The sequence below is a fragment of the Haliotis rufescens genome, unplaced genomic scaffold (assembly GCF_023055435.1).
Source record: "Haliotis rufescens isolate VD_foot unplaced genomic scaffold, xgHalRufe1.0.p SCAF_12, whole genome shotgun sequence".
In the NCBI taxonomy this organism is placed as follows: Eukaryota; Metazoa; Mollusca; class Gastropoda; order Lepetellida; family Haliotidae; genus Haliotis; species Haliotis rufescens.
The window spans coordinates 35,018,296-35,031,083 of record NW_025963802.1 but is presented as its reverse complement, the minus strand read 5'-3'; the positions used below and the strand labels follow the sequence as shown (position 1 = coordinate 35,031,083).

Below are 12,788 nucleotides of genomic sequence, written 5' to 3'. Positions count from 1 at the left end.
TAACCAGCGAGTATTTTGTTGTCAGTGCAATTAACGAAGCAGTCAGTGCTCATTTCCCTTGCTCAGTAGCATATACAGACACGCCATGCAATTTATGTTCAGTAAACAAACACTTACTCTTTTACGCAAACAACGTCAGTGGCGGGTGCTATCGGTAGAGCAGGACATGCTTACCCTTTTCGCGAACACCTGGTGACATCACTGACTTCTGTGATCCATTTATATACATATATGTTCTTTTCACCACTGTTTTGCTTTTACGCCCCATGGAATCTGTTTCGGCAGGGCGATTCATAATGCCGTCTTCTAGTAGGACTAATCAGGAATGACTTGAACCAAACGTGTAAGAAATGCCTTTTGATCCAAGTGGAGGCCTCCTTTAAAGAGTCACTCACTGATTATTCTCTAGCGTTAACGTTTAATATTTATATTATATTTAGTAGATCTAATCATGATGCCGTCTTCTAGTAGGACTAATCAGGAATGACTTGAACCAAACGTGTAAGAAATGCCTTTTGATCCAAGTGGAGGCCCCCTTTAAAGAGTCACTCACTGATTATTCTCTAGCGTTAACGTTTAATATTTATATTATATTTAGTAGATCTAATCATGATGCCGTCTTCTAGTAGGACTAATCAGGAATGACTTGAACCAAACGTGTAAGAAATGCCTTTTGATCCAAGTGGAGGCCCCCTTTAAAGAGTCACTCACTGATTATTCTCTAGCGTTAACGTTTAATATTTATATTATATTTAGTAGATCTAATCATGATGCCGTCTTTATAGTAGGACTAATCAGGAATGACTTGAACCAAACGTGTAAGAAATGCCTTTTGATCCAAGTGGAGGCCTCCTTTAAAGAGTCACTCACTGATTATTCTCTAGCGTTAACGTTTAATATTTATATTATATTTAGTAGATCTAATCATGATGCCGTCTTTATAGTAGGACTAATCAGGAATGACTTGAACCAAACGTGTAAGAAATGCCTTTTGATCCAAGTGGAGGCCCCCTTTAAAGAGTCACTCACTGATTATTCTCTAGCGTTAACGTTTAATATTTATATTATATTTAGTAGATCTAATCATGATGCCGTCTTTATAGTAGGACTAATCAGGAATGACTTGAACCAAACGTGAAGAAATGCCTTTTGATCCAAGTGGAGGCCCCCTTTAAAGGGTCACTCACTGATTATTCTCTAGCGTTAACGTTTAATATTTATATTATATTTAGTAGGACTAATCATAATGCCGTCTTGTAGTAGGACTAATCAGGAATGACTTGAACCAAACGTGTAAGAAATGCCTTTTGATCCAAGTGGAGGCCCCCTTTAAAGAGTCACTCACTGATTATTCTCTAGCGTTAACGTTTAATATTTATATTATATTTAGTAGATCTAATCATGATGCCGTCTTTATAGTAGGACTAATCAGGAATGACTTGAACCAAACGTGTAAGAAATGCCTTTTGATCCAAGTGGAGGCCCCCTTTAAAGAGTCACTCACTGATTATTCTCTAGCGTTAACGTTTAATATTTATATTATATTTAGTAGGACTAATCATAATGCCGTGTTGTAGTAGGACTAATCAGGAATGACTTGAACCAAACGTGTAAGAAATGCCTTTTGATCCAAGTGGAGGCCTCCTTTAAAGAGTCCCTCACTGATTATTCTCTAGCGTTAACGTTTAATATTTATATTATATTTAGTAGGACTAATCATGATGCCGTCTTGTAGTAGGACTAATCAGGAATGACGTGAACTAAACGTGGTAGAAATGCCTTTTGATCCAAGTGGAGGCCCCCTTTAAAGAGTCACTCACTGATTATTCTCTAGCGTTAACGTTTAATATTTATATTATATTTAGTAGGACTAATCATGATGCCGTCTTGCAGTAGGACTAATCAGGAATGACTTGAACCAAACGTGGTAGAAATGCCTTTTAATCCAAGTGGAGGCCCCCTTTAAAGAGTCACTCACTCACTCATTCTTGTTTCAGGTGGCTGAGTGCAATGATCGGCATGTTTGTTATTGGAGTATGTCTTTTCTTCGTAAGTATTCACGGCCAAGTGAACACGTCACCACAACAATTATGACCCACTAGAACGAGCTTCCAATAACTGCACTACTTACACCACTGTAGCCTTTACTGAAACAACGGAATGGTAGGGACATGAATGGAGGCCATTAACTGAGAACAAGGCAACACATCAGACGTGCTTTAATTAAAAAAACAAATACGTTTGATGACATATTAAGTGGAAGTATCGTATACCACCTAACTTACCGGGGCAATGGAGTTCACTGACTGTAAAAGTTTCCACCCTTGCCGAACTAGGCTGGAATTATGGAGTTATATTTTGTCTAGACTAACGATTATATGCATTATCCAATCAGAATCGCGTAACGAAATCGACATCCGGTTTGTAAACAACATGGATTTCAACCTGCAGATTTCTGTCGACTGCAGGATTTGCGAAGGATGTGTACCGTTAACTGGTCGTCGACAGATATTTTCCAAATCTGTTCATGTTTTTAATCAAGGTGCTCACGTGATTTGATTCACTGCGCGAGATAAGACCAGTTTTATCACAATACAGATCTTGATCATCGATCAGATCGGTTTCACTGGGCACGGCCATTTGGTTTGAAACAAATGCAAGTGATTCGAGAGGTGGAATCTGATTGGTCATTAGTAGAAGCATAGAATTAGGGACATCACTCGTAATAGCCACTGGTGGAAACTGGACTTTCAGAGTCAGTTGACTCCCTTGCCTCGGGAAGATACCATCCCGTAAAGAAAGTTTAACAATTTTTCATAAGAGAATAAAAAACGAGCAGAATTGGCCAGGCATTAGAACCGACAGCGACTACATGTGATGCGAAGTGCTCTGGCTAATCAATTGCTTCCAGTTGGGTTATTCATCATAGGATCGGGTCTTTACGAGACGTGTACTTTTCAACAGCTTAAACCGAATGTAAATCCTTTTGTAGCCCTGTACACCTGGTCTCAATATAGACACTGACAGACCCACATCTATCACGTCATTTTATGCTATTTATTTCAGATCCCATTCTCCAAAAACATCGGGCACCTTATAGCGCCGAATTTTGGACTAGGTTTTGCAATTGGTAAGTATCAATTCCTTGCGTAAGAGCTTTACCTGGTAGCCGGAAATGGATCGTTAACAAACCGGAAAGGAACTCTTCTGCGTCTGAGATTGATAGATCGGGGCTTTTACTTCAACAAGACACACGCCCTCCGTTAAGGAGTCGGATTATGTTTTGAGCTATGAATGATGGGACGCTTGTCACAAGGGTGGATGTGGGTTGGGTAAAGGGTGACCTTGAGTCTCTTGTTATAAGGTGGAATATTGAAGCTGGGTGTTGACACAGTTGATGGGGCCAGGCGAGGTGATGTGGGATGTAGGCACCGATTGTTGATTGTTTAAACTGTACTGTTAATACCTGCACTGCGCTCACGTCTCTTCATCCAACAAGGACTATTGCACTAACAACACCTGCAGCAACTTTTACTTTAGGAAATTCTCCCTTAACAAGAACTAAGTTCCATCTGCTACTGTAACCATCTTACTACTACTACTACTACTACTACTACTACTACTACTACTAAATCCACCTCACCATCACCATCACCGCTGCTACTATTATTGCTACTAATACTACTTCTACCACTACCACTACCACTACCACTACCACTACTACTACTACTATTGCTACGACTACTACTACTACATCCACCTCACCATCACCATCACCACTACTCCTATTATTGCTACTAATACTACTTCTACTACTACCACTACTACTACTACTTCTACGACTACTACTACTACTACTGCTACTGCTACATTCACCTCACCATCACCATCACCACTACTCCTATTATTGCTACTAATACTACTTCTACTACTACCACTACTACTACTTCTACGACGACGACTACTACTACTGCCACCACCACCACTACTACAACCATCCCATAACCACCACCAGTACAACTATTGCGACTACGACTACTACTGCTACTACTACCCCAACCAAACCACTACTACTACTAGTACTACTACTACTACTACTACTACTTGCTACTACCACAACCACCACTACTACTATTGCTACGACTACTACTACTACATCCACCTCACCATCACCATCACCACTACTACTATTATTGGTACTAATATTGCTTCTACTACTACTACTACTACTAGTACTGCTACTACGACTACTACTACTGCGACTACTACTACTACGACTACTACTACTACGACTATTACTTCTACTACTACTACCACTACCACTACTACTACTACTACTACTACTACTACAACAACTACTACTACTACTACTGCTACATCCACCTCACCATCACCATCACCACTTCTCCTTTTATTGCTACTAATACTACTACTACTACTTCTACTACTACTACCACTACTACTACTACTTCTACGACTACTACTACTACTACCACCACTACTACTACCACTACTACTACTACTACTGCTACATCCACCTCACCATCACCACTACTAGTACTACTACTACTACCACTACTACTACCACTACTACTACTACTACTACTACCACTACTACTACTACTACTACTCTACAACGAGAACTACCTACTGCTACAACTATACGTCTACTAAAAATAGGACTTCGACTACAACTGCTACTACCACACGACCAACTACCACATTACCTCGTTATATATATATGTATTGTCACGGCTACGTTGGCCCATGCACTGATGTCCCACTGCTTGCAGGTATGGTGGACTCGTCGATGATGCCGCACATGGCCTACTTGGTGGACCTCCGTCACGTCTCCGTCTACGGCAGTGTCTACGCCATCGCTGACGTCGCCTTCTGTCTCGGATTTGCAATAGGTGTGTCTTTTTTCCTTATACACCGAAGTACTGAACGCCATTCCCTTCCATGAATTTCACGCACGTTTAATTGCCACAGCAAGCCCTTCAGAGGGTCCCACTTACAAAAGAGCGACCTCTACGCCGTGACTACTTTCCTTTTTCTGTTGCATCTTTAGTTCCATGCAGTATAACAACCGGGGTCTTTGACACTCGGAAACGTTTTTGTAAATGCACATGTATCAGTTTTTCAGTGTGTTGGTCCTCTTTTCAGGTCCAGCCATAAGCGGGTCCATTGTGCAGACAATTGGTTTCTCGTGGTATGTATTACTAAACGCTTGCAGTCGGTAGATCATGATTAACATATTATGACGTCACGAGTGATGAATCAGCTTAACACCATAGACACTATCTCCTCTACCACCAAGAGTGAGTGAGTGAGTTTGATTTTACGCCGCTTTTAGCAATATTCCAGCAATATCACGGCGGGGGACACCAGAAATGGGCTTCACACATTGTACCCATGTCGGGAATCGAACCCGGGTCTTCAGCGTGACGAGCGAACGCTTTAACCATCAGGCTACCCGACCGCCCTCCTCTACCACCAACAAGTTTGTTCACTTGCATTATATATATTTGATGTGTATTACTGAACCAGATTATCGAAAGCCACATATCGGTGCATTTTTAATTTATCTTATAAATCAGTTGATCTTTCATGAAACAATAAGTGCTTTGATAGTGATTCAACGATTTATGATTTCATCTAACATTATTTATTGTAGCTTCATCATGCAATAATGCTTGTAGTTTCATGAATCGATAATACTTTAACGACAGTTTTCACCCTAGGAGGGGTGGTCGGGTAGCCTAGTGGTTAAAGCGTTCGCTCGTCACGCCGAAAACCCCGGTTCGAATCCCGACATGGGTACAACGTGTGAAGCCCATTTGTGATGTCCCCTGTCGTAATATTGCTGGAATATTGCTAAAAGCGGCGTAAAACCTCACTCACTCACCCTAGTAACGTTTTGCAGTTTTCAAGTGTATGTTTGTTTTGCCCGCCAGGTAAATCGACAAGACCTGGTTAATGAACGTCACTGTCATTTAACAAACATGGGACACAAGTATAATGTTCAGTTTCCTATTTTAGTGATGGACCGACCATATAATATTCTGGGGTGTGGATGTGGTTGGTTCTGTATTGAGACAGATATTTTTTTTTTTTAAATTTAAAGTATTAGCCAAAATGTTGGTTTTTTTTCTGAAAAACACATTGCAACAATGTGAGGTGAGGTGAAATGGGGTTTAACGACGCGTCCAAGATTATTGCACTTATATAGCGACGTGCTGTACGTGTGTGTGTGGCTGCTTGTACTAACGTCTTTTGGTATGACGCAGCCGGGGATAAAACCCTAAACCTTCCGCTCTCCGGGCGGACGCTCTACCACTAGACCACGGAGGCGGTCTGCAACAATGTACTACATACCAACAATGTGAAGCATAATCATTCTTTTCAAGAATATAAGGGGGTATTATGTGACCACAACTCATCAAGCCATACCCTTGAAACATTTATGTTTTACATGCAAATCTGTCAACTGTCAAGAGAAAGACGTTATTTTTTTAAATGTTGATTTTTCCCAGGTTGCTGTGGATCATCGCCATTGTGAACATCCTGTACGCCCCACTCATGTACTTCCTGCGCAACCCCCAGGGTCGGGAGGAGAAGATGGTAAGACGCATCACACGGTCACGTGACATTAAAGGCAACACAGCCAGAAATATCACTATATCAATTGCAATTACGTTCAGTGGAAGACTGTCGATGTTGTCAATACATCCTGAAATAGAGGCGCTTTGATAGATATCGAGTCGTACTTTTTTACCAAAGGCAATGCTGCGTTTTCTTGAAGTGATGAGAGTTGCAGCTTCCGTTTTACATGCAGGGTAAACTTGCTGAATGCGGACCACTATATTGAGCTGAAAGTGATTGTCACGTTGTGACGCTGTCTTTGATTTATTGCTAGTGGCCATTAGGCGAGCTGACATGCGTCATGCGTCAAAACGTGCTGATGTGAAACACGCTTGTCAAGATTTAGATGAAAAGCCATCTGCGTTCATGTCTAAAAGAAGAACATTGCTTCAGCCACAGGTCATAGGTCAAAATATTGACCAGTATACAGATGGTTTTTGGTTTGATTTGTTGTTTAACGCCGCACTCAACAATATTCAAGCTATATGGCGGCGGTCTGTAAATAATCGAGTCTGAACCAGACAGTCCAGTGATTAATATCATGAGCATCGATCCACGCAATTGGGATCGATGACATGTATCAACCAAGTCAGCGAGCCTGACCACCCGATCCCGTTAGTCGCCTTTTATGACAAGCAGAGTCACTTTTTTACGGCAAGTATGGGTTGCTGAAGACCTATACAGATGGAAACATTCGGATATGTCAACGTTTAAAGAAACCTTTCAAATTTAAACTATTTTGGTCAAAATAGATGGGCATTGGTGGGTCTGGACTTTCATAGTCAATAAACTTAGCTGCCCTGGGAAGATGCTATATGCACGCCATCAGTTGTCATTTTCAAACTGTATTAAGATTCATGCGGTAGTTATATACCAAGGAGTTGAATATCAAATAGATATCTAAACCAAAATATTTTTCTTCTGTATGAATGTTATAGAATGATGTATGCCACTGGCCAATCATACTGTCACGCATTGTCCCGTCAATAACGCCACCTAATCACGACATTTAAGCATACATTGGATGGCACTGTGAACTCCGATTCCGCATTTATTTACTTTAAACATTTCGCTTTCTGTTCCCAGTCGCTGATCATGAATGACCAATGTCCAGTGCAGTACGTGACCTACAATCAGACCACGCGCAGCAACGCCAACTCGGATGAAGAAGATGGCTACTTTGAAGATTAGCCGAGGCAACACAGGCATTCGGAATAGATCGTTATGTTCCGGAAACTAAAGAACGTCTTTGACTTCAAACTGATTACTAGTGTTGGAATAATGACCTTAGTTTGTAAGGAATTGATAAGGATACAAAGAGTTACCTAGATCGGATTGTATTGGTTGGATTGAAGAGAATATAAAATATTTATGAACAACGTACGGACGTTTGATGGTTGCTTGTGAATATGATTCATTGCGTGGGCGACATATATTTTCACAATTTTATTCTGTAATATATTGCAAAAACTCCATTTCGAGATCATTTGTGAAAAATCGACTCATTCCGGAACAGGCATTTTGTTTTATTGCAAATTACGGAAAGACCCGAGTGACAACGGATGGTAAACGAATGGACTTGCATGAATTTGAACGTAATTATTGTTGACAAACAAAGTGGTATCGGATGATGACAATGATCACGTTTCAGGGTACTGGCATTTCTTGGAGTGACTTAAGAACAGGGTTGTTCGTTAATCCGTAGTCATATTGATTCCTTGTCCTGATGTAAATTCCGATGTAGAGCAAATCAAACAAATATGCATGACGTTTCTAGGTGTTTGTGATACATGTAGATGATTAGACGTAGAGCAAATCCCCAGTTAGTCACCTGTTGGCATGGAAACCCATATATGTTTATAAAACGGTGTATATTTATATGATGTATTACATGTATATAGATTTATGATATCGGCGTCTTTATGATGTAAATGAAATAGATTTCGTAATCATATTTATATTTCTGTGATGGTTACAGCTTCTGTTTAGTATATGACAAGTGTCCGTATTCATAGCCACTTCATTTTTCATTAATTCATAAACATATATTTACTACAATTGTATCCCCAATATTGCTGCAAATGTTGCAACGTTTCATTTCGTTGTAGGACAGTTACAGAATAAGGAAAAGAAATTGTAAGAATGTTAATATGAAATGTCACATACATGTAAAGTAAACTATGTCATTAAAGGCCTTACACCTCTCCCTTCATCACAATTAGTACCAAATCACCGATGACTAATAATCTTATTGACGCAGGGGTTATGATAAATGTCCTTTTATAGAGTAATTTTGATAATTTGTACCAATATTAAATGTCATATCTAGAAATTAATTTCATTAATCTTTAGTGAAAGTTACATAACATGGATGTCAATACCCAAAATGGAGGAAAAGAACAAGCCTTGTGTAGGGAATTCTTGTAAATACCACTGAAAATTAAAAAGGCTCGATCAGGGTCGTAGTGCGGCAATACACGGCCCATACCGAGTAGTAATAAGTGCTGAGAGTGGTAGAACAAATATAGTATGTCATCTCTCTGATATGGATGACGGACTTGTTGTGTAGTCTTATTTGGGGCCCAAGGTATATCGTCGGCATATTGTAGAAGTGTATAGTATATGGTACATGTATATACCATAAATTGACAGCTCTATATATCCATATTCAGGGCGGGCGGAGAGAAGCGTGAAAAGACCATGTGAATGTATTATAACAAATAGTAGAATATGTATTGTCTGGTTCAAATGTCTCTGGTCACCTGAAAGCCCTTGTTCATGACAATGCAGTGCCCCAAACGAGGATTATGTATCGTACTAGTCTAGTTGGCTGGCGTATTCAGTATGTCAGCTTGTAGCTATATGTAAACCTTGTTCAGGGCTGAAGAACAGCTAAACAAAACGTCTAATGAGGATATAACGTTGTAATCTTACCATATAAAGTACTTTCTCTTTGACATAAATAATTTGCCCGTATGACAGTACAATGTTAATCCTTGCTCGGAGCCAAAAGGCGGAAATGTATCGCTGTGATCTAAGTATACTTTTTTTTCTCTTTGACATACATAGACCGGATGGCTGACCTATTTAACTCTCGTTCGGGGACAAAAGGTGGTACCAGAAGACCTTAAAAGAGATTATGTAAAATCTTGATAGGAACGGCATGATGTCTGATACAACATATAAAGCACTCGCGCTTATAACCATGTTCAGGGCCAAACATCAGTAATACACGGCTCGTAATTAGGAACTATCGTTAAATATTGACAGGAACTGTATAGTGTTATATATATTTAACAGGCGACAACCCAGCGTGCTATAGCAATAATGACTGTGTTGTTAATAAAACCCTGTGCTTACAAGCGTCCCATGTGATATTCCGTGTAGACTACACCAGGCGTGTACAATGTACCTATCATCTAGTTGTGTGTACAGAGAGAGTATGTAGTGATGAAGCTGCTGTGGCTGCTGAGACATTGTTTCAATAAAAGCAATTTCCCTACAGTCGCTGGTCGTTATTTATAATTTCAGTATCTATTTAGAGACTAGCCATGAGACAATGACAAGTTGGAAAACATTTTTCATCATCGTTTCTGTCTTTATAAAAGGCAGTGAGTGAGTAAATATTACTTTATTTGTTTGTTTGTTTGTTTGTTTATCGCCACACGCAATATTTCAGCTATATGACGGCGGTCTGTAAATAATCGTGTCTTGACCAGACAATCTAGTGATTGATATCGTGAGCATCGATCCAAACGATTGTGATCCACGCATCAACCAAGTCAGCGAGCCTGACCACCCAATCCCGTTAATCGCCTCTTGAAATTTTTTCTGAAAACCTATTCTAACCCGGATCTAAACGGGGGAAATATTTCTTTAAGCCGCATCAGCAGTATTGCAGCTGCCCACGGCTATAAAAGACATGTAACGGTATATTGGGCTATCAAAACGAGTTTGTTTTGTTTTTGTTCGGTACTGATATAATCGTTCAGTGATCGTTCCCATTGCCTGAATGCCTTAATGCCGTCACGATTGCTGTCAAGTGTTTCTGCGTACGGGGGAGACATCTGTTGATCATGTCATTCTGACAATAAACTGAGGAGCAAACGAAACTATACCTCTCAATTGATTTTATCGTATGTTAGATTTGCAAATGAAAATATCTTAAAGGGCAAATGAAAAAAAGGATTGCGATTTTGATGCGAATATAATTTTTTTCAAGATACTTGAAGTCAATTCCCAAGAGAACAAATATCATAACATTCGCAGAAAGTATTTAAATGTCCAAGTGAACGTGCTGAAATCACACGCTCCGTAATCGGATTCCAAAACAAAACTATTTGGGAGCGTGGCCTAAAGCTACCGGTGCAACGATGCGTGATGAATGTTTACATAAGCTGATATGTCGACTTGTGATGCTTAGCAGCGTCAGGAAGCGGTCAATCTAAAAGTGTTGCTGTTTCTGTTAATCCTACAAAAAAAAACCTTGCATACATTGCTGTGGATGTGAAACAATCTTCGATTTTGACATTGTGAATAATTAGAATTTAATAATAACAACAAATAATGTCTGCGAGGTGATGTGATACTGGGTTTAACATCGCGTCCAAGATTATTGCATTATAGCGACGTGTGCATGCACGTGTGTTTGTGTGTGTGTGACTGCTTGTACTAGTCCGGACTGATGCCGATTTATAGTGCTAGCCCAATGAGATACCATGCCGCAGTTTAACATGAATACCCCATTCAGACACAGTATACTGACTCCGAGCCGACCAGTCCTTGTTTTAGCCCCTTAATGCCGAGCGCCAGACAGGGTAAGAACAAGTACCATCTTTTAACTTCTTTTGGTATGACGCGGCCGGGGACCGAACCCCGGACCTTCCGCTCTCCGGGCGGACGCTCTACCACTAGACCACGGAGGCGGTCACAAATAATGTCTGTAACGAACTGTTTATGACTAATATCCTTTGTAACATATGTCATATTTGAGATAGCACTTTCTTAGTAAAGTACAAATTCTTGTACCTTTTGGGTTAAGTCCCATCCAGGACTCGAACCCACACTCTCAGAGTGAGGCATCTAACCGCAAGCACACAAAGTCAGCAATGTAGCCAACGCAGCCACCGAGGCATCCACAGAATGGAAGTGGGACAACTGGTAGTCTAGATCCGGTTTGGGTACCATGAACGGTGACTTCCTGTTTGTTCAGCAGCTGGCCAAGGCATAATCCCCATCGTGTTTGTTTTAGCAACATACCTTGTATACATTCGTAAAAGCGTACATCCAGCATTCATTTACTTTAATATTTAAAACAAATAATTGATAAAAATTATTATCACTGTACAAAATATTGTCTTTTTTGTCGAATTTCTATTTAACATTTCAATTGTCATAATTCACAGTCCAACTAGATGAGAAACGGCAATCGTTCACTGGTTTCTGGTTGGCAAGAAGTTGTCGCTTCTTCCTGACAAGGGCATGGCCTAAGTTCCGATAATCTTCTTCTGGGGTGACATCGAACTACCTGATCGAAGCTTGATGATTGTGGTCTCAGTATTGTCTTCCTCAACCTGTAGTATCTCCATGGATTTAGATGGCTACTTCAAGTCTTCTCAGGTTTGAATGCCACCCCTCGAGGTGATTTGTTTGTTGGTAGTTTGTCAGAAACTTCACCAGTGATTCATCAGCCTAATGCTGATAGATAAGATTGTGCTTCGTGACAAAGTCATCGTTAGTGTTAATGGTATCTGGACATTCTCTTTGAGAACATTTCGAGTTTGAAAAAATTTGGAAGTATGACGTCCGGTCTTGACCATGAACTTGTATCCGACTAAAATCAAGCGCCGACCCCTCATACAACTGGGAATAATCTCTGAAATTAACCTGTGCATTTGCCACAGTGGAATACCAGTTCCTGTTTGTAAAGTGAATTGTCTTAGTAGACACTCAAAGAATGCTTCTACAAGGTTGTATTTAATTGTAAAATATAATTTGATTTAAAACTTTTAAAAATAAAACAACATTATACACAACTTCTCTTTATGAATAAATATATTTCCTTTTTTCGACACACATTTCCAACATTTCGAACGTTGAAGGGGTCAAGTGGTTGTAAGTTTATTTCCTTACCCCAGTCTTCA

General features: G+C 40.0%; 1 protein-coding gene across 2 annotated transcripts in view; it reads left to right on the top strand.

Annotated features, from left to right (window-relative positions):
• Nucleotides 1–10,152, top strand: part of LOC124125101 (synaptic vesicular amine transporter-like) — a 94,571-nt gene extending 84,419 nt beyond the window's left edge. For both annotated transcript variants that reach the window (XM_046488429.2, XM_046488430.2), the window contains exons 11-16: nucleotides 1,998–2,049; nucleotides 3,067–3,130; nucleotides 4,794–4,913; nucleotides 5,167–5,212; nucleotides 6,537–6,624; nucleotides 7,732–10,152. In XM_046488429.2, the coding sequence (XP_046344385.1) occupies nucleotides 1,998–2,049; nucleotides 3,067–3,130; nucleotides 4,794–4,913; nucleotides 5,167–5,212; nucleotides 6,537–6,624; nucleotides 7,732–7,836 (475 nt within the window). In that variant the 3' untranslated portion in view covers nucleotides 7,837–10,152. The remainder of the gene's footprint in view (nucleotides 1–1,997; nucleotides 2,050–3,066; nucleotides 3,131–4,793; nucleotides 4,914–5,166; nucleotides 5,213–6,536; nucleotides 6,625–7,731) is intronic.
• Nucleotides 10,153–12,788: the final 2,636 nt, after the last annotated feature.